Below are 24362 nucleotides of genomic sequence, written 5' to 3'. Positions count from 1 at the left end.
AGTAAATCCTCTAAGTCAAATTATCGTTGCTGATAGCAATATCTCATTTTACGTACATATACTTATTGTTGAATCTCATTATATATAACATTCTAAGCAAACCTGAAATTTGGCAAAACACATGAGATGTGGGATATCAACCATTAGAACTTTGTTACGCGTGATGTGCGGGTTGAAGTCTAAAACTGACAATATCATAAGTGAATTGGGCTATTATAGATGATATGTGAGTCATTTCGTGTGCAACTTTGGCCGATGGTGGGGCAATTATGGATTTAGGCAAACACCACATATTTGAGAGATTATGATGATGGGGTAAATCTCACAAAGGACCTCGAGTCCCTAAAGGGGAGGGTACTGAAATGTAAAATCATTGGCAAATCTTACGTCCACAAAAAAATTGAAAAAATATATATAAGGAAGCAAATCTTAGACCTTAATGACATGTTGTTAAAGCAATGTGATCTTGATTCAAAACATTAGAAAAAGCTTCCACTTTAGTGAAAACAGGAGCTTAAAAATGCTTTAGGTCATATGTCCGACTCCAGCCATAGGCTGTATACTTGTACCAAGTACATGATAGTGACAGCATACATATTTCATTTAGGAAAAGAGAAAAAACATCTTGTTTATACGAGAAAATTTTGTCACTTAATAGGATTCATGAATTATGCAGTATGTAATTGTATTGTATTAATCCAATGAACTAACTTTTGTTGAACCTTAGAATGTCGACATGTGTATTAGGGTGTGCATTTTATTATTTGTTAGTGGGCATTGAGCACACGCGAGACTGAATAAATTTTGTTATCTGCTTATCCCTCTAGTCCAAAAAATTCTGTTTCAAAAGCCATAACAGAAGCTTTATTACTCAGTATATGCGCATAATAACAAGGTGGAAATCTAGTTATACAGCAAAAAAGCTCTATCCCTTTTATTTAAAATGTTACTTAGATAATGCCACAGCAGCAGACAAACTTAAAAAAAAGGGATTAAAAAAAGAACGATACTTAATTATTCAGCTAAGTTATTGTCTCAGAACATTGGTGGAATTAGCATTTATGAAGAGGAAACATCAAACCATTTATGTTTAAAAGTGACGCCTACTATTTTCTATTACTTCTTACTCCCATTAACAAGAAGTTGAGTCTAGGCAGAAGCAGATTCAAAATTTAAATTTGGTTCGAGTTAAATATTTTTAGTATTGAACTCATTGTGCTTTTAAAATCTGGGTTCAAATTTAGTATTTGTTGAGATTTTAGTGTGTTTTCACATATATATATATATATATATATATATATATATATATCGATGAGACATTGAAAATACTGAGTTCGGATGAACATATTATCGTCCAAGTTAACTACCCTTCAACTAACTATGCACTTTACAAAATGATATCTTTGGAATGTTTAGCACATCAAAAAGTTGATAATATATGCTATAAATTACAGTAATATGTTGCGATTTGAACCTTGAACGTTCTTGTCTACTTTATATCGTGCAACTAAAATCCTGAAATAGTTTTATCACTTACTCTTATAATAATAGGTTTAATGTATGCATTTACATACAAAATAGCAATGGTATGAATATTTTGACGATAGTTAGTTGGGTTAGGACCAAATACTGTGATTATTTTAAATGTGAGGAAGAAGAACACATCATGATATCCGTCATGCTCCATAGTTTTAGAAGCCAAAGGTAATGACATTTTTATTCTATTATAAAGAGTTGAATATTAAACTTTTTCTTCCTTTTCCCCATATTTTAATGTCAAAATAATTTGAATACATTGTAATGTTGTATATCCAGTGGATATGCAGGTAAAGACTAGGTGTGGAGTGACCAATCATAAGCTAAATATTCCAGGCATTTTGGGCATCTACTCTGGATCAATGGACACCTGCCTTCCTCTTTTGCCACACAAAATTGCTTACTATTTTTAGGACCCACATAATAATAATAATTCATGATGTTTCTTTCTCCATCTTTTTTTTTTTTTTTCATTTTCTTTCCCTTTATTTCTTTTTCTTTTTGGTCTAGGGGGGCATATGCAAGAATTTTTGCTTTTAACGTATTCAATCTATTATCACAACTCGACGTTTGTGAGTTTGGTTTGGGATTATAGAGGTTCTAAGATTTTACTTTTCTTTTCTTCAAATTAATGCTTATTAAGTTTATATATACATATACATTATTTGGCGAATATCTTTGGCAAAACGCTATTGGATGATACCCCTTATTCTTTAACTAATGACCCAATATGATGACAAGGTCGAATCCTGAAAAGGTTGAACTTGAATTATTGCTTAAACACTGCAAACACTATAAATTGTTCTTAACATTTAGATTTTTTAAGGGGTCTCATTTCCAAAGTGGTTCAAAAAAAAATAAAAAAATAAAACAAGGATGGAATGGGCGTGAATCTGAAAAGCAACATTAGTTGACTAATTAGTTATCAAGGGAAGCACATTAAACCTAAACGCTTTACTTATTGGAGTGACTATTAATGTAATGGTTTTCGCGTTTTGACCTCAATAAGAATTTGTAACAATATATATATAAATTAAACAAATCCTTTGTCGCGGGTGATATTGAGAGTGCAAAATGATGTCTTCTTTTTACTAGTATAAATTATTTTTGTGTCTTTTGTCTCCTATGTAGAAGAATAATCTTTCCCTAGTTTAATAACCCAATGAGATTTTCTTAATGCAACTCCAACAAAAGTTGAAACGCATCATCAATTTCCACTAAATTAAACACCTGTCCTCTTTTAAGAATTAGGAAAGGCACCTCGAGCCTATACAATTTGGTGTTTTTTCTTGCTACCTCAAGCCTTGCATTATTTTCGAGTAAGAGGCGGAGCCAAGTGTAGTTTATGGTTTCAGGATTTTTGTTATTTTAAGTTATTAACCTATAAATTAATAATTTATAAAATATAAAATTTGAATTAAATTTACTGAGTTCGGTCGAATCATAACTTATACATTGGCCCAGCCCTATTCCAGACCGTGCTCGAATTAAGTGTAAACGTCATGTGACCAAGAATTGATGCCTTGAACAAGTAAATGAAGCTCTTTGTGGACAGTGGAGGAAGTCTAAATTAATCAATTTTTTCCAAGTTTTTTTATCATATCACGTAAAATCTTTCACTAATAGATTAGAGGTCCTTCGAAAAATCCTCCGAACAATTTCAAAGAGGTTAAGTAAATTAAATCTTCTTTGGAAAAGAGATTTATTTATTAATTCGAAATTTCACATGATCCGATAGTCATCTTGGAATCTGATAAGAACGAGACAACTCTACTCATGAATATAACTGTATGAGTCAAAATCTGCTCAGAATATTTAAGATAAGATAACACTAAATAAAGAATCCTCGAGTCATCATCTGTCGAGGTCGACTAGGAAGCAGCGAGATCCGTGGTCGAGATGTCAACAATGGTCGAGGTTGAGCACCGTTGAAGAAGCTGTAACGGCTAGTTTTCGAAATAGGATATTAAAGAGAATATTCTAGTGGATATTCTCTGCACTTGTACTATTAAAGTTTATTAGAAAAATATCTCATATAAATAGAAAAAGAGACAATGATATGGGTATGTGACATTCATTTGATAAGAACACACTTTTGGCAAAAGATTCTCTCTTTCTCACTAAGATACAAACACTATTTTTTTCATCAATATTCTCGCTCATATTATTCCATACTTTTCCATCAGATTCTAGAATAATTCGAAAATTCTAGAATTTGTCTGTCACTCATCATTGTGAGGAGAGACAATCATCTAGTTCAGACTTTATTAGGTGAATCACTTCTCCTATTTACTTAAATGCCATTTACTGTTATTTATTGCTACATTATTGCTCATACTTTTTGGGATAGTTAATGCACGTTGTTATCAATCTACCACCAGATCTGTTTAACATTAGTCACTCTTTCAAAACTCACATCTAGAAATATTATTATTAACTAGGTTTAACCCATTCTCATACAAATTCAATTATTTTAACTAAAAGTTGTATTTTTTGGTCAAACAATTTGGCACTATATGTGGAAATTTCTTAGTTAAACTTTTAGATTCTTCTAGATCTACAGCCAACACGGGTCACTAACGTAAAAAAAAAAAACAAAAAACAAGACCTCCTAACTTTGTACGTACAAAATCCCAACATGGCAGGAAACCGAAAAGAAAGGACGAGAATAATAAGTGACCTCCCAACTAACCTCATGAACGTCATCAACGAAAGTTATGAAACGATAGACGAAGACGCAACGCCCAATGCCTCCCCTAGACGAGATGGATCACCACCTCCTCACTACAGCATCACAAAATCTCTTGGTAAGGGAGCCTCCACATCTGTGGGGGAGGAGACGCCCCCAGCTGTAAAAAAGCTCCTCGAAGCATGGCTAATTGACACGCTAACCAGCGTCCTCAACAAGCCCTCCCAGGACGCGGCTACAGAAAATGCAAGGACTTGCACTATGCAACCAGGAGACGAATAGTGCAACCAACTCCCTCCTCATCCAACGACAGGTATTACTCACAATGTCATTAATAGTGCAGGTGGCCAATGCCCTCGCAACCATTTTGAAAAGGATGGAGAAAATGGAGAATGAGAACAAGGTACTCCGAGATCAAATGAAAGAACACCAGGAAAGGGTCGATAAAATACCGGGCGCCCCCAAGCTGTTGCCAAAGAGAGACGCTGACCGGTTCGTCGAACAACCATATAGTGATGATGCAGCCCCACATGCTATACAAAAAACTTTTAAAATGCCACCCTACCTCAAGATATATGGTACAACCGACCTCGAAGATCATGTGACTTATTACGTCACCGCCGTAAAAGGCAACGACCTCGCCAAGGAACATGTGTCTTCTATTTTGCTAAAAAGGTTCGGAGAAACCCTTACTGAATGAGCATTAACATGGTATTTGCAGCTACCGGCATGATCCATCGAAACTTTGGAAAAAATGGTCGACAAGTTTGTAACGGCCCACGCGGGAGCCAAAAAGGCCGAAGCCAGAGTGAACTACATATTTGCCATCAAACAATCTCTGGGAAAGGGATTAAGGGACTTCCTCATTCAGTTCAATAGAGTAAGGATGACCTTGCCAAATGTGTCCAAAGGGATGGCGGTCGTGGCCTTTTAGAACGGGTTGAGCAGGGATGGCTCAAGAGCAACGAGGAAACTGTTAATCCGGTTGATGAAGTGTCCCCCAACCACTTGGGATGAGATCCACAATGCTTATTGTGCCGAAGTCCATGTAGATGAGGATGACCTCAACGTGCCAACCCACCGGCTAACCTCAGTACAAGCGGAGTCAAGAAAAGACCAACGCCAGAAGAGATCACCCGATCCCACGGCCTAATATATAATGACACCAACCATAGATCAGGACGGCCACCGCCTACTCTCCTCGTTATGAAGAAGGTCCATCTAGACCCAGGACAGTAACTCATTGGAGATAGTCTACGAGAGTATCTCTGTCGCCCACACAGATAGTCTACATCCTGGAGAAGTTCGGACCAAAAGTGAAGTGTCCGCCGACTATGAGATCAGACCCTAATATCAGAAATTTGACGACCTCTGTGAGTTCCCCTAAGAACGAGGGCATAAAATGGAAGACTGCATCGCCTTGAGGCAGGAAGCTGTGAATATGCTACGTCAAGGACATCTTAAAGAGCTACTAAGCGACAAGGAAAGAACCAATTTCGCTAGAGGGCGCGAACATCAAAGGCCACCTAAATCACCCTCACCAGCCCGTACCATCAACGTGATCATCGGAGACGATGCCTCTATCAATAGCGTGAAGTTCACCACTACACACAAACTCAAGCGATCCATCACCCACGAACGGTATGACGAACTCGAAGAAAGTATCATCTTCAAGAAGTCGGATGCCGACAATTTGGTTTTTCCTCACCATGACGCTCACGTCATTACTCTGTGAATTTTGGATACTGATGTTAAACGTATTATGATTGATGACGGAAGTGGCGCGTGCATCATCCATCCCCGAGTACTTATCCAAATGAAGCTCGAGGATAGGATAGTGCCACGCTGCATCACACTAACTGGTTTTAACTATGTAGTGGAACGGGCATCCGTAGAAATTACACTCCCCGTTTTAGCCGACGACGTAACTATCGAAACAACATTCCACGTCATGAACCAAGACATTGCGTACAATGCAATAGTAGGTCAATCGTGGATATACCCCATGAAGGCCGTCCCCTCCAGCTTATACCAACTCATCAAATTTCCAACTCCATGAGGGATATTCAGTATACGAGGAGAGCAACGTACATCCCGGGAATGCTACTGTATTGCTTTAGATAACACAACCTCCTAGCAAAGGAAGGACAAAGAAAAAGAGGCATAGCAATCAGCAGTGTCGAGGTCGGGACATGACGAGATCGTAGAAGGTATCCGAGATCCCGACGTAGTTGAAGCCGCAGGGTTGACCATAGAAGACCTCGACCCCGTTCAATTAGACTCCAACGACCACATCAAAAAGGCCTATATCACTTGCAAGCTACATGACCCAGGAAAATTCAGTCAATTCTTAAAAACTAATGTAAATTTGTTTGCCTTCAGCCATGCAGATATGCCAGGTATCCAAAGGAAATTGACACGCACAAACTGAACATCAACCCATTCCACCCCCAAGTAAGATAGATCAGACATAAGTTCAATTCTATAATTAATGATGCGGTACGTGAAGAGGTGGAAAAACTATTAGAAAATGGCTCCATCTGGGAGTGAAAGTACCCCAGAGGGTCGCTAACGTAGTCATGGTGAAAAAGAAGAACGAGAAATGGCGGATGTGCGTGGATTTCATAGATTTGAACAATGCATGCCCTAAGGATTCGTTTTCATTACCCCATATTGACCAACTCATCGACGCAACAGCTGGGCATGAATTACCGAGCTTCTTAGATGCTTATTCAGGTAATAATCAAATCCTTATGGAAGAAGAGGATCAGGAAAAAACCATATTCATCACCCATCAGGGGACGTACTACTATAGGGTCATGCCTTTCGGGCTAAGAACGCAGGGGAAACTTACCAAATGTTGGTGACGAGGATGTTCAAGGACCAGTTCTATAAAACGATGGAAGATTATATAGACGATATGCTGGTCAAGTCCAAAAGGAAAGAAGATCACATCGACCATCTGAGAGAAACCTTCGACATACTTAGACGATACGGAATGAAACTGAACCCCGAAAAGTATGCGTTCGGCGTGGCCTCAGGAAACTTTTTAGGTTTCCTGGTATCACAACGAGGAATCGAGGTCAATACTGATCAAATCAAAGCCATCGAGGGGATACCAGAACATTTTTGTCCACCAAAAAGCAGGTTCAAAGGTTGACTGGCCGTATCACCACCCTATCAAGGTTGTTTTCACGATTATCACATAGGTGTCACAGATTCTTCGGCGTGCTTAAGAAGGATAATGGCCTCGTCCAAGACCTAAAAGAATTGAAAGCATACTTGTCGTCGCCACCATTGCTTTTATGCTTTCAAAACCGGAGCCAGGGAAACGTCTCCTTGTTTACCTCGCTGTATCTGAAGTAGCTGTGAGCGCAGTCTTGGTTCGATAAAATAAAGGTACGCAACCCCCCATCTATTATATTAAGAAAACATTAGTCGATGCCTATATGAGGTACCTTCACCTCGAAAAACTGGCCCTGGCCTTAGTCGTAGCTTCACGAAAACTTAGACCGTATTTCCAGTGCCACCCCATCTCGGTCGTCACGACTTTTCCCCTAAGAAGCGTTTTGCATAAACCCGAGCTATTGGGAAGACTGGCCAAATGGGCCATCGAGCTGATCGAGCACGATATCACGTACCAGCCGAGAACAACGATAAAGTCACAAGTGCTCGCTGACTTCGTCGCCGACTTCAGCGCAAATGTAATGCCTGAAGTTTAAAGAGAAGTTGCCCACACTTCCCACGAAACACAAGACCTATGGGTCCTGTACACCGATGGTGCATCCAACGCGTCAGGGTCCGGACTGGGACTCGTACTCAAAGTCCCGACCAACGAAGTAATTCACCAGTCCATAAGGTGTCCAGATATGACTAACAACGATACTAAGTATGAGGCCACAATTGCAGGTTTGCGGCTAGCACTAAAGTATGGGGCAAAACGGTTTAAACTACGCTGTGATTCCCAACTCGTAGTCAACCAAGTCATAGGGATTTTCCAAATGAAGGAACAAAGATTTCAAAAGTATGAGACCGAAATTTGCAAGTTACTTCCCGAATTCGACGAATGTCAACTTGAACAAATTCCACGAGCACAGAACGATGAGGCAGACGACCTCGCTAAGCTAGTCGCAGCCACCAAAAACATTACAACCGGAGACAGAAGCGTGGTCCACCTCCTCAACTCATCGCTAGACCAAGTCGAGGTAAAAACCATAAACTTAACTTGGGACTAGCTCAATCATATTATTACATACTTGCAGGATGACATACTCCCAGATGATTAAAAAGAGGCAAAGAAACTGAGAATGCAAGCGGCCAGATACAGTATCATCCCCAACGACCTGTATAAGAGAACTTACGGCAGCCCTCTAGAAAAATGCTTGGGGCCCAAACCAAACTCGATGCGTCCTTAAAGAGGTCCACTGCGGAGCTCCCTTCGGCAACCGGGCTCTAATTAGATGCCTCATACAGGCAGGATACTACTAGCCCACCATGAAAAAGGAGACCATAGATTTTGTAAAAAGCTGTGAGCAATGTCAAAAATACGCCCTAATGATTCACCAGGCGGGCGATCACCTCCACTCGGTCACCTCACCTTGGTGTTCATCAAATGGGGAATGGACATCGTGGGCCCCCTCCCATCAGGACGGGGTAACGTACGATTCCTTTTGGTTTTAACTGACTACTTTTCTAAGTGGGTAGAAGCAGGAGCATTCGCCTAAATACAGAAACATGAAGTAAACACCTTTATATGAAAGAACATCATATACCGGTTCGGCCTCCCCAAAGAGATCAACTGCATCAATGGATCCCAATTCACGGGAAAGAAAACCGCCGAGTTATTTGAGAAATGACAAATCAAAAGGATACTCTCGATGCCATACCACCCACAAGCAACGGGCAAGCGAAGTCCTCCAACAAGTCGATACTGAACATCATGAAGAAAAAGCTTGAAGACACCAAGGGACTCTGGTCGAAAATATTACCAGAAGTACTATGGGCTTATCAAACAACTACGAAAATGAGCACATGAGAGACACCCTACTCTTTGGTCTATGGGCCGAAGCAGTAATACCAGTCGAGGTCGGTGAACCCAATCTAAGGTACTCCCATGAGAGTGGCACAATCAATGATGATGGCCGAAGACATGAACTCAACGAAGTCGACGAACGAAGAGATATGGCTTATATAAGAATGATCGCCCAAAAATAGCAAGCAGAGCGTTATTATAACAAGAAATCAAAGGTCAGGCCGCTCAAACTCGGAGACTACATATCAAAATCTAAAACCACAGCAAGCAATGATCCTATGGAAGGTAAGCTGGGAACAAATTGGGACGGTCCGTACAAAATCACAGCAAAAGCAAATAAAGGATCATTTCAGCTAGAAACAATTGAAGAAAAGCTACTACCAAACAACTGGAATATCAGCCACCTCAAGTACTTCAACTTCTAAAGGAATGAGTTCCCCCCAAGTCGTACTCTTTTTTCCCTTACTTGAGTTTTGTCCCAATTGAGTTTTCTCAAGAGGGTTTTTAACGAGACGACGAAGGGAACACCTCAAGTCGAAGTACGTAAAGGCAAGGCTCTGATTTCTATTTCATTGCTCGACCTATCACTACTCTCCAGATCGACCAATGAAGGGACTAGGTAAATGGGGACTAGGACTGGAACGCCAGCTAACACCCAAAGTCTGTAGATTTCTCCAGGTATGTAACAAATGCAACAATGTAAAGGCAATAAACTTTACACTTACCAACGCATTTCTCTCAAAGTTAGGTTATGTTTGACCTCGCTCGAACTAATACCTACCGGCCATAAATAATTTAGGTTATGTTCGACCTCGCTCGAGCTAACACCTATCGGCCCTTGGCCATAATTAAGTTAGGTTATGTTCGACATCGCTCGAACTAACACCTATCGGCCCTTGGCCATAATTAATTTAGGTTATGTTCGACCTCACTCGAGCTAGTACCTACCGGCTCTCAGCCATAATTAAGTTAGGTTATGTTCGACCTCGCACGAGCTAACACTTACCCATCCCCAGCCATAATTAAGTTAGGTTATGTTCGACCTCGCTCGAACCAACACCTACCGACCCTCGGTTATAATTAAAGTTAGGTTATGTTCGACCTCGCTCTAACTTACTCCTACCGGCCCTCAGCCATAACTAAACTGAGGATGTATTCAACCTCACTCGAACTAAAATTTACCGGCCCTCGGCCGCAACTAAGTTCAAATATGTTTGATCTCGCTCGAACAAGAAACACAAGCAAAAAACACACAAATATAGAAAAACTAACCACAAAAAGGAAACAGAAGCAGAAACACAATATGAGAATTCCATATTCATACTTAAACATTTTTTACAAAGGCTCGTGAAGACGCCTACAAAAATACACAAGCTTACAACAAAATAAAAAAAAAGGAGAAAAATTATTGGTCGTTACCATCGGGGCCTTCAACACCATCGCCCTTACCACCTGGGCCGTCTAAATCTACCCCTTCATCATTACCATTGCCCTTAGGGTATGAAACATCATACCAAGCGTTCTCTTCAAGCTGGTCCACGCCCCGTCCCCCTCATTGTCACCAGCCTTAGGCGTGGCGGGCCTTAACACGAACATCCTCAAGGGCGGCCGTAGAAACAGATCCCACCTTATACAAATTGCAGAACACATCCAATTGAGTTTCAACATGAGTCCATTCCTCATACAGGTCCCAGGGAACATATGGGAAATTGAAGTGCGAGAGGATGACGATTGCGCGAGCAGATGAGCCTTTTCAACCTCTAAGGCAGCCACCCGGTCCTGGCAGAGGGAGTTGTCTTTTTCCAGCTCTCCTCTCCTCCAATATATCTTCTTTTGCCTTCGTCGTAGATAGGTCAATTTCCCGCTCGGCCAAGAGTCTTATTTGCCAGCTCTAACATCTCCGACTTTCTCCGAGCCTCCAGACGGGAAGACTCCGCCTTCTCAAGCTCGTTTTGTTTCTTGGAGACCTCGCCACGAAGGACCTCCATCTGTAGGCGACACTCTTCCAATTGCCTACGCAACTCGATCACTTGCGTTTAGAGGTCAACATTGGGTATCTACGGTTCTGCTGACCTCGAGCTCTTCCTCCTTACTTCTCAACGTCCCCTCAAGGACACTGCACTTCTCAATGACTCTCACCAGCTCGTCATCCTTCTCCTTCAATTAATCGCGAAGTGTCTGCAAATTGTCGCTCTCACCAAACCGCTTGCGAAACTATCAGTTGTTGCCGCGGTACTTAAAATATTTGCGTTACAACCTCGCAAATATTGCCTTACATATCTCCTCCCTTCGGACGATTTCAATCTCCAACATCATGGTCTGCATTCATAAAAAGAAAGAAAATCACTAAGATACAAACATTATCTTTTCATCAAGATTATTGTTCATATTATTCCATACTTTTCCATCAGATCCGAGAATAATTCGAACATTCTACGATTTGTCTGTCACTCGTCATTGTCGGGAAAGACAATCATCTAGTTCATCTTTTATTGGGTGAATCACTTCTCCTATTTACTTAAATGTCATTTACTGTTATTTATTACTATTTATTGATACATTATTGCTTATACTTTTCGGAATAGTTAATACACGTTGTTATCAATCTACCACCAGATCTGTTTAACATTAGTCACTCTTTCGAAACTCACATCTAAAAATATTATTATTAATTAGGTTTAATCTATTATCGTACAAATTCAATTATTTTAACCAAAAGTTGCATTTGTTTTGTCAAACAATAACCTAACTAATTGTAGTGTCTTATACGTAATCTGTTAGCTCATTTTACGGGAATTTCCAGAAGTTTATGTAGTTACAAATTAAAATACGTTGACTGAGAGGAAAGAGATTTTGGTTATTAAATGAAAACCCCCATAGCTACTTTCTAAAGGAAATTATTTGCGTTAGGCGCCGCCATTATGCATGCTTTCGTTACTTTTTAAGTAGTGCTATCTTTTCTTCTTCTTTCCGAACATAGTATGTGGCAGATAAATAGAGGCTGCTTTTTGAGTTGTGGAAGAACCGTAAATTCCCCAAAGAAGAAAGAGACTTGCCCACAGTCAAGTGGAAACTAGAAAGAGACACACATGTGGCCTTGTCTTTGCCATCAATTTTTTTTTTAATTCTCGTGGTCGAATGTTCGATATCTGCCATAAAACTTGACTAAATCTAAATTTGTACCAAAAAATTTCACATTGAATGGTAAGACATACTCTAACAAAGTCTACTTCATATTGGAAATATGAACTCAAGACCTTTGGTTAAAAATAATAGAAATACTTACGAGTCTACTACAATCCTTGTTGGTATCTTTGCTAATAATTCTTCCCATCCCAATATACACACAGTCAGAAAAAATATTTACACACTACAAAAATAACAGCATTTAGCGACAAACCATATTCCATAGCTAAATAACGACGGATTAGCGACAGATTTTATTGTTTGTCGCCAAATAAGCTACAAAAGAATTAGTATCAAATATAGCGGTGGATTAGCGACAAAAATTTACACCTGTCGCTAAAAATGGGCGCCTTTATTTACCTACAAAATTAGCAACGAAAGTGGGGCGACAAAAATTATTAAAATATAGCGACGGATTTAACGACAAAAAACTTTGTCGCTGCCTTTATTTTACTTTATCAAAACATTCCAAATTTAATTGCGACGGAAATTCCGTCGCAAGATTCGTAAAAACAATTTTGCCCAAGTTATTATTAGCGACAGAATTATTTTCGTAGCGATTTCCGTCGTTGTGTCTTTTTAAAATTAAAGTTTATCTAGGGCACAAATCTGCTTACAGACTCACATTCTCTCTCTCTATCAAACTCGCCCACTTTCTATCATCTTCAATAATGTGAGATTCTTGCTTCCAATACAACAAATTGGGCGTGAATCTAAGGCTCATATACAATGGGAACATAGATATCCAATGGAGAATAGAAGAAATTTCGAAATTGGGCAAAAGTTTTTGCTTTATAACTTCTGAAATTGCCGAGAAATTCAAATTAACATGCATTCCTGATAACTTTTTCTAATTTCGCTGGCTCATAGCTATTCCGTTTTGTTTTAACACGCCATCAAATGGGTTTGACTAATTTCTTCAAATGAGTCTTTTGGTGAGTTCAAGATTACTTTTTTCCAATGTCTTTTGATTTTATATACACTTTTTAGTTCTACCACTTGTACAGAATTTGATAGCTGCTTTGAATACTGCTTTAACCTTCTGGATCTAGTATTCTCTTTGCTAATCTTTTGATTTGGACGATTACATAGTAGACCCCAACTATTTTAGGATTAAGTTGTAGTTGTTGTATGGATGTGTTGGAATACTTTTTGGTTCTAGCAATTTTGTTGAATTTGACAGCAGCTTATTTATTTTTAACGATGCTTTTTTTTTATAAGGTAATAATGCCGCTTTAATCTTCTAGATCTGGTATTTTGTTTGTTAATTTAGATCTTAGTTCAATTCTAAGTTAGATTTAGGCTATGTGATATATAGCAGGTAAATTTATACTTCCTCCTATTTTCTTGATTTGGCTCCACCGGTCCTGTAAGTTTGCTTCAATTTTATATTTTTCAGTTGTTATGATATTAACAAAATTAATCCGTAAATTAATTAACTATGTCAATCCTCTATTTGTTTTTTTAATTTCTGAGTATGCTCATAGTATAGAGTGTTAAAAGGTGCTATATATTATCGCGTTATTATTTGAGCTTCTATTTATGGCTTATGTTTAGTTATTTTTTGTTATAATCTTTTATTGTTCTGATTATTTTAGATTAAATTGATATGCTTTTCATGCTTCAATGGCTTGTTGATACACAGTTATTCTAGTCTCTTTCAAGTTAGATATTGTATCTGAAATTATTATGCTTTATCTCATAAACATGATGAGATTGAATGCAACTTTTTTGAAATATTCCTTTAGGATTTTTCAGTGGAAGTGAAAGACGGATTCACACTTTGAAGTTCTTTGTTAGCTATCTCGACGGTATTTCTACAATAAGTACTATTATTAAATGATGGTTAAAATTCATAAATAAATATATTGTTGTTCTGTCTCACTTTTCAGGCCATTACTTCATCTCGTGTGAAGAAAGGCGAGTTCCTTTTAGTTGATGTAAACACTCAGCTGAAGAACAAAAACTTCACAACTGATTGTTTCCTGAAGAAATGCGAGTTCCTTACCGTTTATTTCTCTTTGCTCTTATTCAGATTGTTTCATGTTCTGTTATAGTGATGTTCATGTCTGAAAGCTATGTCCTTTCCTTTTAAAATTAAACAGGAGGAAACTTTAGGACTCAAGTTTTTACTATGCTTCAAGATTATATGCAATTTTTTAAATTAAGAGAAGGGGACATGTAGCCATAAACTACTTGTAATAATATCTAGCAGATTGACTTTGCATAGAAAGAAAGTGATTGAATCTATTGTTTGCTAATATTAGATGAATAATACAATTATATATGCATTGTATCATATCCTTCTTTATTTTTATACTAGTCTCTACGAATATGCGTTGCACGTTATTCCCTATCAATCATCACAAAAGAAAAATGTTAGGTAATATTACTGTAATTACATTATATTTGTTTTATGAGGTACAAGGATGTTATTAGATACTAATTTTCAATAATGAGGTAAAATAATATTATTGAAAAAAAAAAAATTATCCCTAATTTTATAGTAACACAAACTTTTCAATAGTGAGTAATACCTACTCCTTACAAAACATTAAGTGTGGAGAGTCTTTAATTTACATGGAAGTTCAAGAAACAAATTAAAATATTCTTTCTAGGTGCTTCCTTAAACTAACAAGATTTTGAAGGTGGGAACTTGTTTAGTGTTTAGTTTCTCTGTTCTACTTAAGTTGCTTCATTTTCTCTATGTTATTTTTCAATATCATTTTTTTACAAACGTCTTTTTGCCAATCTTTTGAATTGAATACACATGATAATGATATAAAATCTTTTATTGGTGAGAAATCCCGAATTGTACATGTAAGTCAACTTTTTAAATAATTTTATTGACTTTACTTTTATATCTTTTTTTATTTTGTAAATTGAATACTCAATAATCTTTAATGTTTTAATTTCACTAATTATTAACTCTTCTACAGAAAAAATATCAGAAAATATTACAACAACAAATACAGAGTCAATCTGATATTGACCAGTGTAAATTATATTACGAAGTTGCGGGAGGAGAAAAGAAACGAAGAGTATATGATCTTGGATCTCAAGCAAAATGCTACTACGGGCCGAATCTTCATGACTCTTTTGGATCTGATGAAACATCCTCAACAACACCTTCAAATGCTCAATCAACACCGATAGGAAATATGGATGAGTTAGTGACACGGATGATTCATGTACTGACAGATCATATAGTTCGTGTAATCGTTGAGCGGGTATGCGAATTAGTTTCTTTACCATCGCATCAGCCAAATATTGATCTTACCAACCACCCATCAGATGTGGCACCTACAGTTCCTACTTCTTCTGTTGCTGCTAACATAAATGAGGTTCATGCATTGGGTTCTGACGATGACCATGACTCTCTGGCCTCGCATAGTTAGCCTATTTTGTTTAGACTTTATTGTTGGTTCTTGTGGATGCTTTGTACTTAACGATACAATTATATGCATTATGCTATATATTTTGGACCTTGTTGAATGTTAATTTATATTAATATCAGTCACTTTTAATTAAGTGTATTTAATAGCATTTATGCAATATGCTTGAACAAGGTATATTTAAAATAATAAATAAATAAAAAATCTAAAAAAATAGCGACAAATATTTTTCGTAGCTAAAATTAACGCATTAAATTAAATATTGCGACGGATTGGCGACAAAAGATTTTTATCGCTGAAACCAGGAAGAACTAGTGACAGATTCTATCGTTGCTAATAAGAATAAACGACGAATTTTGTTATGAATTGTAGCGACAAAATTAGTCAAAATAGTGATGTAACCAAGCAAAATAACGACAGATTTTTCGGTCGCTAAACGTTGCTACAGATATATTGTGTCGCTAATCCGTCGCTAGATCTGCGACGATTTGTGTATTTTTCGTCGCTATGAGCTTAGCTACGAGCATTTTAGAGACCAACTTGAATTTGTCGCTAATTCGTCGCTAAACTGTGTTAGCGACGGAAATAACATGTATAGCAACGGAATACGTCCGTCGCTAAACATTTTTTTTTTTGTAGTGACACTATCAGGTCACTTCAAAAATATTTATAAAATTAAGTAAACCTAGTGGAAGACAAATAGCCTTTTACAATAGATTAAGTTATAATAATAGTGTAAATATCTTAATTTGTTTACATCTCATGTGTGGCTATTGCACTCTAAGAAGGTCACACATTAGCCATTGCGCCCCCGAAAGGATAGCGACCGTGAATTTTCCTAAAAATTTTCCAAAAGAAAATAAATAGTGCAAATACCTTTATATTGTCGGTGAATAAAATTAAATCCGTATTTGAGCTCATTAATAAAATTTTCTTGTCCATGAGCTATTTAATCACGAAAAGAAGTGCTAGTCCTTATTCTCTTTTCTTAATTTTCTTTTGCCCAAATCTAGCATGAATGAGAATTCCATAATCGTGGTGATAAGTTACTGTCAGAATTTCTAAAGAACGGTATTCGTAAATTCTGCACTTATATTCTTTTTGAATATACACTCAAATAACTCTTCATTTCAACCTTTTTCTCGATCAAAACTACGGTGAAAGGGACGCTCTCGTTTTAATCGCTCTAGCGCATATGTTGAATAGTTATTTATGCGTTCATCTATCTTTCACGAGCAGTCGTGTAGTTTTCTGAGAGAATGACCCTTAAAATTATGCTATTAATTTAAATTTTTTAAAGTTATACGAGTAAAATGCCCTCTTAATTTTCACATATATCTTTCGTTTTCATGAAGAATTCCTTCATGAATCTTCTTGGTTTGTAAATCCGCGTGACTAATGTGAAAAAAAAATTAAACACATGAAGTCACATAATCATTTTAAGTTATTGAGTTATATGTTAATAATTTATATATATTTAATAAATTTTTTAAAATAAATATTAAATTTTGATCGAAATTGTTGAGTTCAAATAAATCCGTAATTCACTCTCTAGCTCCGCACTTAATTGAATTCAAGATTGTTTTTGTGAGCAAGTGGACGAAGTTGCATGAAGCTTACAAAACAAATTAAAGCTGCTGCTATTTGAAACCTAGCTAGCACACAAAATTGTACTCATATATACTATTGTTTGAAAGGACAGTACTTAAAGTATTTTGTTGCAGCCGTCCCAGTAACTTTCGAACGTTTTCCAAAGTTGATAGAAAGTGTATTATTGAGGGAAAATGCTTACTTTCTACAACACAACACTACGCGTGTCTTTTGGTTTCTAATTTTTTGATGTTTTGTTGTCTTAAATATTTTAAAAAATATTTTTTTTATGAATTTATTTTTTTTAATTGGAAAAAAATATTTTCCCTATCAAAAGAAGGAAAAATATTTTCCCTATTCCCCATCCTCACCGACCCATCCCCAAACCACCCCTACCTCCACCATACCAAACCCATCCCAACCGCGCCCACCATCCACCCTAAATAGAACTATTATTAAGAGTACCCTTTTTTATGTCGTAGATAGAATATTTTGTTTTATTTCAACAAAATGAGTATATTCTTTTCTTGATGTAATAAAAGTATTTTCTTTAATTTCAACAAAACCAGTACTTTCTTTTCATGATGTATAAAAAATATTTTCTTTCATTTCAACAAACTAAGTATTTTCTTTTATGAAATAGAAAAAAAGTATTTTTTCCAACAGAATGAGTACTTTCTTTTCATGATGTAGAAAAAATATTTTCTTTCATTTCAACAAATTGAGTATTTTTAATTCATGATCTAGAAAGTATTTTCTTTCATTTAAATAAACTAAGTATTTTCTTTTCCTGAAATAGAAAAAAAAAATTCCAACAAAATAAATATATTTTTTTACATGATGTAGAAAAAGTATTTTCTTTTATTTTTTTTCCTCATGATGTAGAAAAAGTATTTTCTTTCATTAAACAGAATGAGTAATTTCTTTTCATGTTGTAGAAATGTACTTTCTTTTTCAACAAAATAAAGTATTCCTTTTAAGTTATGAGGCTCGAATTTTAATGTTGTTTTTGTGTGAAAAAGTAAAGTAACACATTTGTTCCTTTGGGTATGTGTGAATTTTGAAACGAATAATTAAATTATTAAAGAAAATAGAATCGGGGAGGGGGGAGTATAGGAAACATGGGAATTTTGGGGAATGTGGATTGAGGAGAGTAGCATAAAAGTTTTTTTTTCCTAAAATTATTTTATACTCTCTAACCAAACACTAGAAAATATTTTCCGGAAAAAGTTTTTAACTAACCTACCAAATAAGAGAAAATAAGTGATAAAATCACTCATTTTTCAGAAAAATATTTTCTAGGATTCTTCATACCAAATACAGCCTAGGTGTTAATTTATCATGGTTAGGTAATAAACTTGAAGAAAGAATATGTAGTTATCTATGATTAAGTGATGACAATGTTAATGTATGTAAAGACGCATGACATATATTCATCAGATTAGCGTAAACGTCTTGCACGTGTGAGGTTTTTCATGTAATTGCAATAAAGTTCCAAAGAGTTTAAAAGGTTTTTCAAATAATATCCTAAGCCGACTCGTCCATATTTTTCATCTATTTTTTTAAATAGTCGAGCCTTGGTATAACTATTTAAGTTGTTGTCACCTGAACGAGAGGTCAAGGGTTCGAGTCGTGGAAACAGCCTCTTGCAAAAATGCTAGGTTGCATACAATATACCCCTGTGAATCTGGCCTTTCTCCGGAGCTCGCGCATAGCGGAAACTTAGTGCACCGGCTGCCCTTATTTTTTTCAAATAGTCCTAATTTGAGTATTACGATGAAATACAATATGTTTAGCAAAATGAATATGGCGGACTTAAATATAGCCAATCCTAATTAATTTTTGATTAAGACATAAGTGTTGATGTTGCTGCTGATTAATATGATAATTTTCTTCTGAAAGGTGCTTTTATCACTCCTCCTATAAAGTTTCATTAGCCATCATTTTCAAAATACACTTGTTTGGAATGTATTAAAATGATATTTCCAATAAGATTTCTTCTATTTTGTTTCTTTATTTTATTTTTCTCTGCCGTATAAGACAGCCCTGTTTCTTTTTCCTCATTCATTTTCTTCTCTTTTTTTCCCCTCCCCTTTTCCCCCAAAACATGCTCGATAATTTTATATTTATACCGTCCTTTTCCAAGGTGCACCTAATATGCGATATTTCACATTTTTATACCTCATGATCCGTACCCATACTCAAAACTTTAATTAAGTGTTAAATCGTCAAATAAAGTTAGTTATTGGTGCTGTTGATGATCTACGAGGACCAAACAAATGACAATTTATATTTTATCTTTCTACCGTAAATTACTCAATCAAAGCGTGATATGAACAATTAAAATCTAATTAATTGAGTCCTCTTTTGGAAGATAATGGTCAAGGATTGGTACCTAACATCTTTAAATTTAGTTCACCTTTCTTCTTCAACATTTATCTCAGTGGTCCTTTTTTTTTCTAAAAAGAAATCAGGGGTCAATTTTTTATAAATTCTTGAATAAGAACACCCATGTATTACTCCTTGTCATGTTCAATATTGCTAAAACTATAATAGCAGTTAGTTACTAATATAGTTATATAGCCACACGAAATGATATGAAAATGGAAGAATAAAATGTGAAACATAGACTACAATATATAGGATATGGTTGGAGGCAGAATTTTTATAACTAAAAGTTATTGACTAACTAACCAATTAAGTGATCAACCTTAGATTATTGCATAAAAAGCTCATACAATTTCCCTTAACCAATGATAGCAGCTCACGTATACCATTTCATCATTGCTGCTGTCTAAATTATCTATCCTACTTCAACATGATTGGTCATATAGTAAACTATTGATTCCAAGTGATCTTCTCGTTCATTTTCAAAATAAAAAAACTTGTAATTCTTCTTCATGTTAATTATAATCACATTGATTGCGTATAAGTATTCTCTAATGGGCATGTCTCATATTAAATCAAGAAAAGAAAGTTATTTAATATCTTGGTCTTTTTGTAGGATATGTTAAAGTTTACAAGAGTCCCCCAAACTATCTCAAACTCTCAATATTCTAGGGATTAAAGCAATATATATAATTACAATCAAGAGTGTGATGAGATGAATGTGTTGTCTTCACTTTTAGTTAAAAGTTTTAATTTTCGGAGGAAAACTTATGGACAACTATTGTGTATCAATTAAAAATTTCCTCCTCAGCCGGAGGGGGAACCGACTTAGGGGAGGAAATTCACCCCAAACCGGATTTTGTTTGCTATGCTCTTCTATATTAAGTTGTTCTAGACAAAAAGATGAGCCCCTTGTCCTCACGTCCACTCTTAAGGATCTCCCATCCACGAGTCCTAAAAAAGATACCGATTAGAAACGAAATAGTATGATACATTATCATTTAGTGAACCAACATATTAAGTATATTCAAATTAATCGTGTTAGTGAGTTTCGAAAATGGATGCATAAAGAAAAGAAATGCAGACTAGTCCCAAAAGGTGTACTGTGATGTTGCAGCATTTGATTGGCTAGCTAAGGATACCAAAAATATTTGCAAGTCCACTAATCAGAGAGTGCCACAAATCCAACTTGTTAAATTGCATGAAATTAGGAAGATTAAGACATTTGTGTCTTTCGCTATTTCGATCATTTCGGGACAACTGATTAGCTTCCAATTTTCTGCAGACTTTTTATCTCAGTGATTGATGCAATAAACTTTCTTTATCTTTCTTTTTCCTTTCACTTCAGCTGTGGCTTCCTGGAAAAATAGACTTCCTTGTCGGCATATAACGTAAGGACCAATTGTCACCTTTTTCACGGAGTTGTAGTACTTTTCACCTCATATATGCAATAAAATTGACTGATTTAATAGTTTATAATAATATTAGTACATACTGATCAAAGAAAAATATTTTCATGTTTCATTTTTTTCCCTTTCTCTATACCCAGAAAAAGTAAGGTAAAACGTGAAGAATTGACTAATTTGGTTGGAAGACTTGGGATCGATTCCATCACCAGCGGCCTTCTTTTTCCTGCGTGGTTTGCGAGTTATTGCACAATAAGCAGGTTACTCAGTGCACACCTGAAGGATTGCGACGGCAAATTTCCTTGGAAATTGTCCAAAAAAAACAATTAGTGTAATTTGACTAATAAAAATTTTCAAACTAGTGATTTTACAAACATGGTATGAGATTTAGTTTAATTTTTAAACATAAAAGCCATTCTTTTTAAAATAAATTAATAAAAAATATCATCTCATAAAATAAAACAGAGTATGTATAAAAAGCAGAAAGGTAGAGAAAGTGAGAAAATGTGAGAAATAGTATAGGCCACCATTCATATACAAGGAACAGAGAGGTACAGGAACATTGTATAGTTTCCTATAATGTATATACTCCCTCACATGCACATAAAAATGTGAAAGAATAAGCAGAAAAACCAGCTGAGCTCCAATTTCTAACTACATCCAAGCTACAAGCTGGTCTCTGAAAACCTCTCACAATTTTAAGAAAAGGTAAAAAAAATGAAAAAACTATAAGAACCCCATTAAAGAGGAAATTCCGGGGACGTATCATCTAAACCATCCCTCTGGTAAATCTCCTCTGTAATAGTCCAAATTTACCACAACTTCAACTCTTAATTTCACCATCCCAAATTATGCCTGATTTGCCATGTCTTTGGCATTTATGAACGTACCATGAAAACCATATGGCACTCTTGTTGGAAGTTTAACTGTGGCCTCTAATTTCATGGTCATTGCATTCACAATTTGTAGCTCTGATTTCCATTCTTTCTCATTGTGCACAAAAGCAAGAATATAACCATCATCTTCGGCTTTGCTGTTAGGGTCTCTTGGTAAAAACAGAGGCTCCCCACCAAACTTGTTATCTCCATAAATAAACTTTTCTACTTCACCAGTAAAAAGGTCTACTTTTGCAAAGCCAGAAACTTTTGGCCATGGTTCTGCAATGGCCAAATATGCAAACCTTGTTTTCCTTCCAAGTTTGTTCCTGTTCACCATTCCTGCTTCTAAATTCACCTGATCTTCTTCCTTCTGAATAATTGCTCTTCTTGTTGATTTTCCAGTTTTCAAATTAAGCCGAATTTCTGATAAAACACTCTTTAATCCCTCATCACATTCATTGAAAATCGAGTCGGGTGGTGTCATACATGAACCAATCACCACAATTTCATCAGTTTCCGGCTCTTCCCAAGCATTCCATAAATGGAAACAAAAACAATCAGGTACTTCTACCCACTTCAAACCTTCACCATCTTTTGCATATTTGTCCAAAACACCAAATCTTGAAACTTTATTCTTATCGTAAACCACAGGCGACCCGCCCCGGATCATTTCAGACATCTTAAACACCACTTGCTGATCAGGAATAATAACAAACTTCTCAGTAATAGCAAAATCATGCATCATTGTTGGATCTTCAACTGGGATTTCAACATCATTGGATTTCTCCCCATTTTTCGAAAACCTGAAATACTTAAGGTACGGTTTTTGAATCACATCGTAGCTCAAAGCAAATAACTCCCCTGAAACAGGGTCGAGTTTTGGGTGAGCTATCATTGTGGATTTCAACTGACCATCAAAATCGAATCTTCCGACAGTTTTAAGGTCACCAGTTGGTGTTACACGTACATGGTACGGTAAATCATCCTCGGACATAGCAAGCAAACGGTTGTTGAAATAAACTAAACCAGCGTTTGCAACTCCAGTTCCTCTACTGTGATCAACAAGTCCAAACAGTCCACGTGCATAGAAAAGCATGAGCCTTGCAATTCCCGAGTGGCCATGTAATTCACCAATGGCTTTAGGAAAAACAGGACGACCCAAAGCTTTTTCTTGAACGAGCCGTTCAGTTTCAGTGAAACGACAAGCGTAACTTGCGGAGCCATTTTTGAATTGGACGGCGTGAACCATGCCGTCACCGTCAAAGAAATGGTGTCCGGCGGTTGGTTCGAAAAGCGGGTTAGCGCCGTTACGAACGTAAACGCCTTGAACACATTTGGGTATTTTTCCGGTGACCGGAAGGGAGTGAGAGACGGGATTTTCCGGTACCGGAGCGAAATTCCCGGAAATTTGGACACGTGGGTCGGCTGTTTTTGGTAAAGGGTGTTCGAGTTCGTGTTTTGTTAAGACACTTTCCACGGCATCTAAAGCCATTGCTGCTGCTTTTTGGACTAAATTCCATTGAGGACTTGTTGTAGAAGAAGAAGAATTAGTACTTTCTTGTTTTGGATATGAAATTGTGGTTGGTTTTGAAGTGGGAATAGTAGTAGTTTTGGGTGTTTGATAATTTGGAGATTGTTTTGGAAAATGGAGAATTGGAGGAGCTTGGAGTGAGGAATTAATACTAGGAAGTTGTCTGTTAGGCTGTTTTTTAACTAGTGAAATGGAGTTTGAAGAATAAGCCAAGTCTCTTGAAGATGGCATTGATAACTTGGGCTTAATCCATGTATTTGAAGCAGGAGTTGTAGATGCCATAGTTACCTATTTTTGATGTTTGTATTTGAGTGCTTTTGGGTGTGTTATTGTGAAGGAAAATGTGAGAGTTTTGGAGAGAAAAGAGGTGGGAAATGAGAGTTTTTTTTAAGGTGAGTTGGTTAAGTTGTGGGGGGAGAGAGAAGAGGGAGAATTGTATATATAGAGTAGGGGAAAGTGTGGGATGGGGTCCACCTTCTAACATGTAGGAGAAGACCACGTGTTGGATATGTGAAAATTGCATATTTGGACGCTTAATTGTCTTTACTACTAACACTAATAATACTAACAAATGAGATGATCCGTTGGACAAGTAAGCCTTGCTCCATTGATTAAAAGTACCTCCACGGGTCGAATCACGCTGGATGAGAAATTTGAAAACACTATAAATTTTTTTTAATTTGGGAGCGGTTTAAAAAAAAAATGGCCCATTAAGGGTAGGGGTGTCAATG

The 24362-nt window shown here is 36.6% G+C and overlaps 1 protein-coding gene and 1 long non-coding RNA gene across 2 annotated transcripts; one reads left to right on the top strand and one right to left on the bottom strand.

The window, feature by feature from the left end:
- Window positions 1-13060: 13060 nt before the first annotated feature.
- LOC107799507 (uncharacterized) lies at window positions 13061-14680 on the top strand. The gene is made up of 3 exons (XR_001651142.2): window positions 13061-13378; window positions 14192-14254; window positions 14336-14680. It is a non-coding gene; the product is annotated as an uncharacterized LOC107799507 (long non-coding RNA).
- A 7391-nt stretch (window positions 14681-22071) lies between these two features.
- On the bottom strand, window positions 22072-23913 carry LOC107799511 (9-cis-epoxycarotenoid dioxygenase NCED1, chloroplastic-like). The gene has a single exon (NM_001325669.1). The coding sequence runs from the start codon at window positions 23911-23913 to the stop codon at window positions 22072-22074; it is 1842 nt and encodes a 613-aa protein (NP_001312598.1).
- Between the last annotated feature and the right edge of the window lie 449 nt (window positions 23914-24362).

This window comes from Nicotiana tabacum, chromosome 2 (assembly GCF_000715075.1).
Source record: "Nicotiana tabacum cultivar K326 chromosome 2, ASM71507v2, whole genome shotgun sequence".
Lineage (NCBI taxonomy): Eukaryota > Viridiplantae > Streptophyta > Magnoliopsida > Solanales > Solanaceae > Nicotiana > Nicotiana tabacum.
Note: the sequence above shows the minus strand (reverse complement) of the source record. Positions and strands in the feature narration are given on the sequence as shown.

Coding starts and splice junctions, on each gene's coding strand:
- LOC107799511 (NM_001325669.1), bottom strand. CDS start 23,913: ATGGCATCTACAACTCCTGCTTCAAATACATGGATTAAGCCCAAGTTA.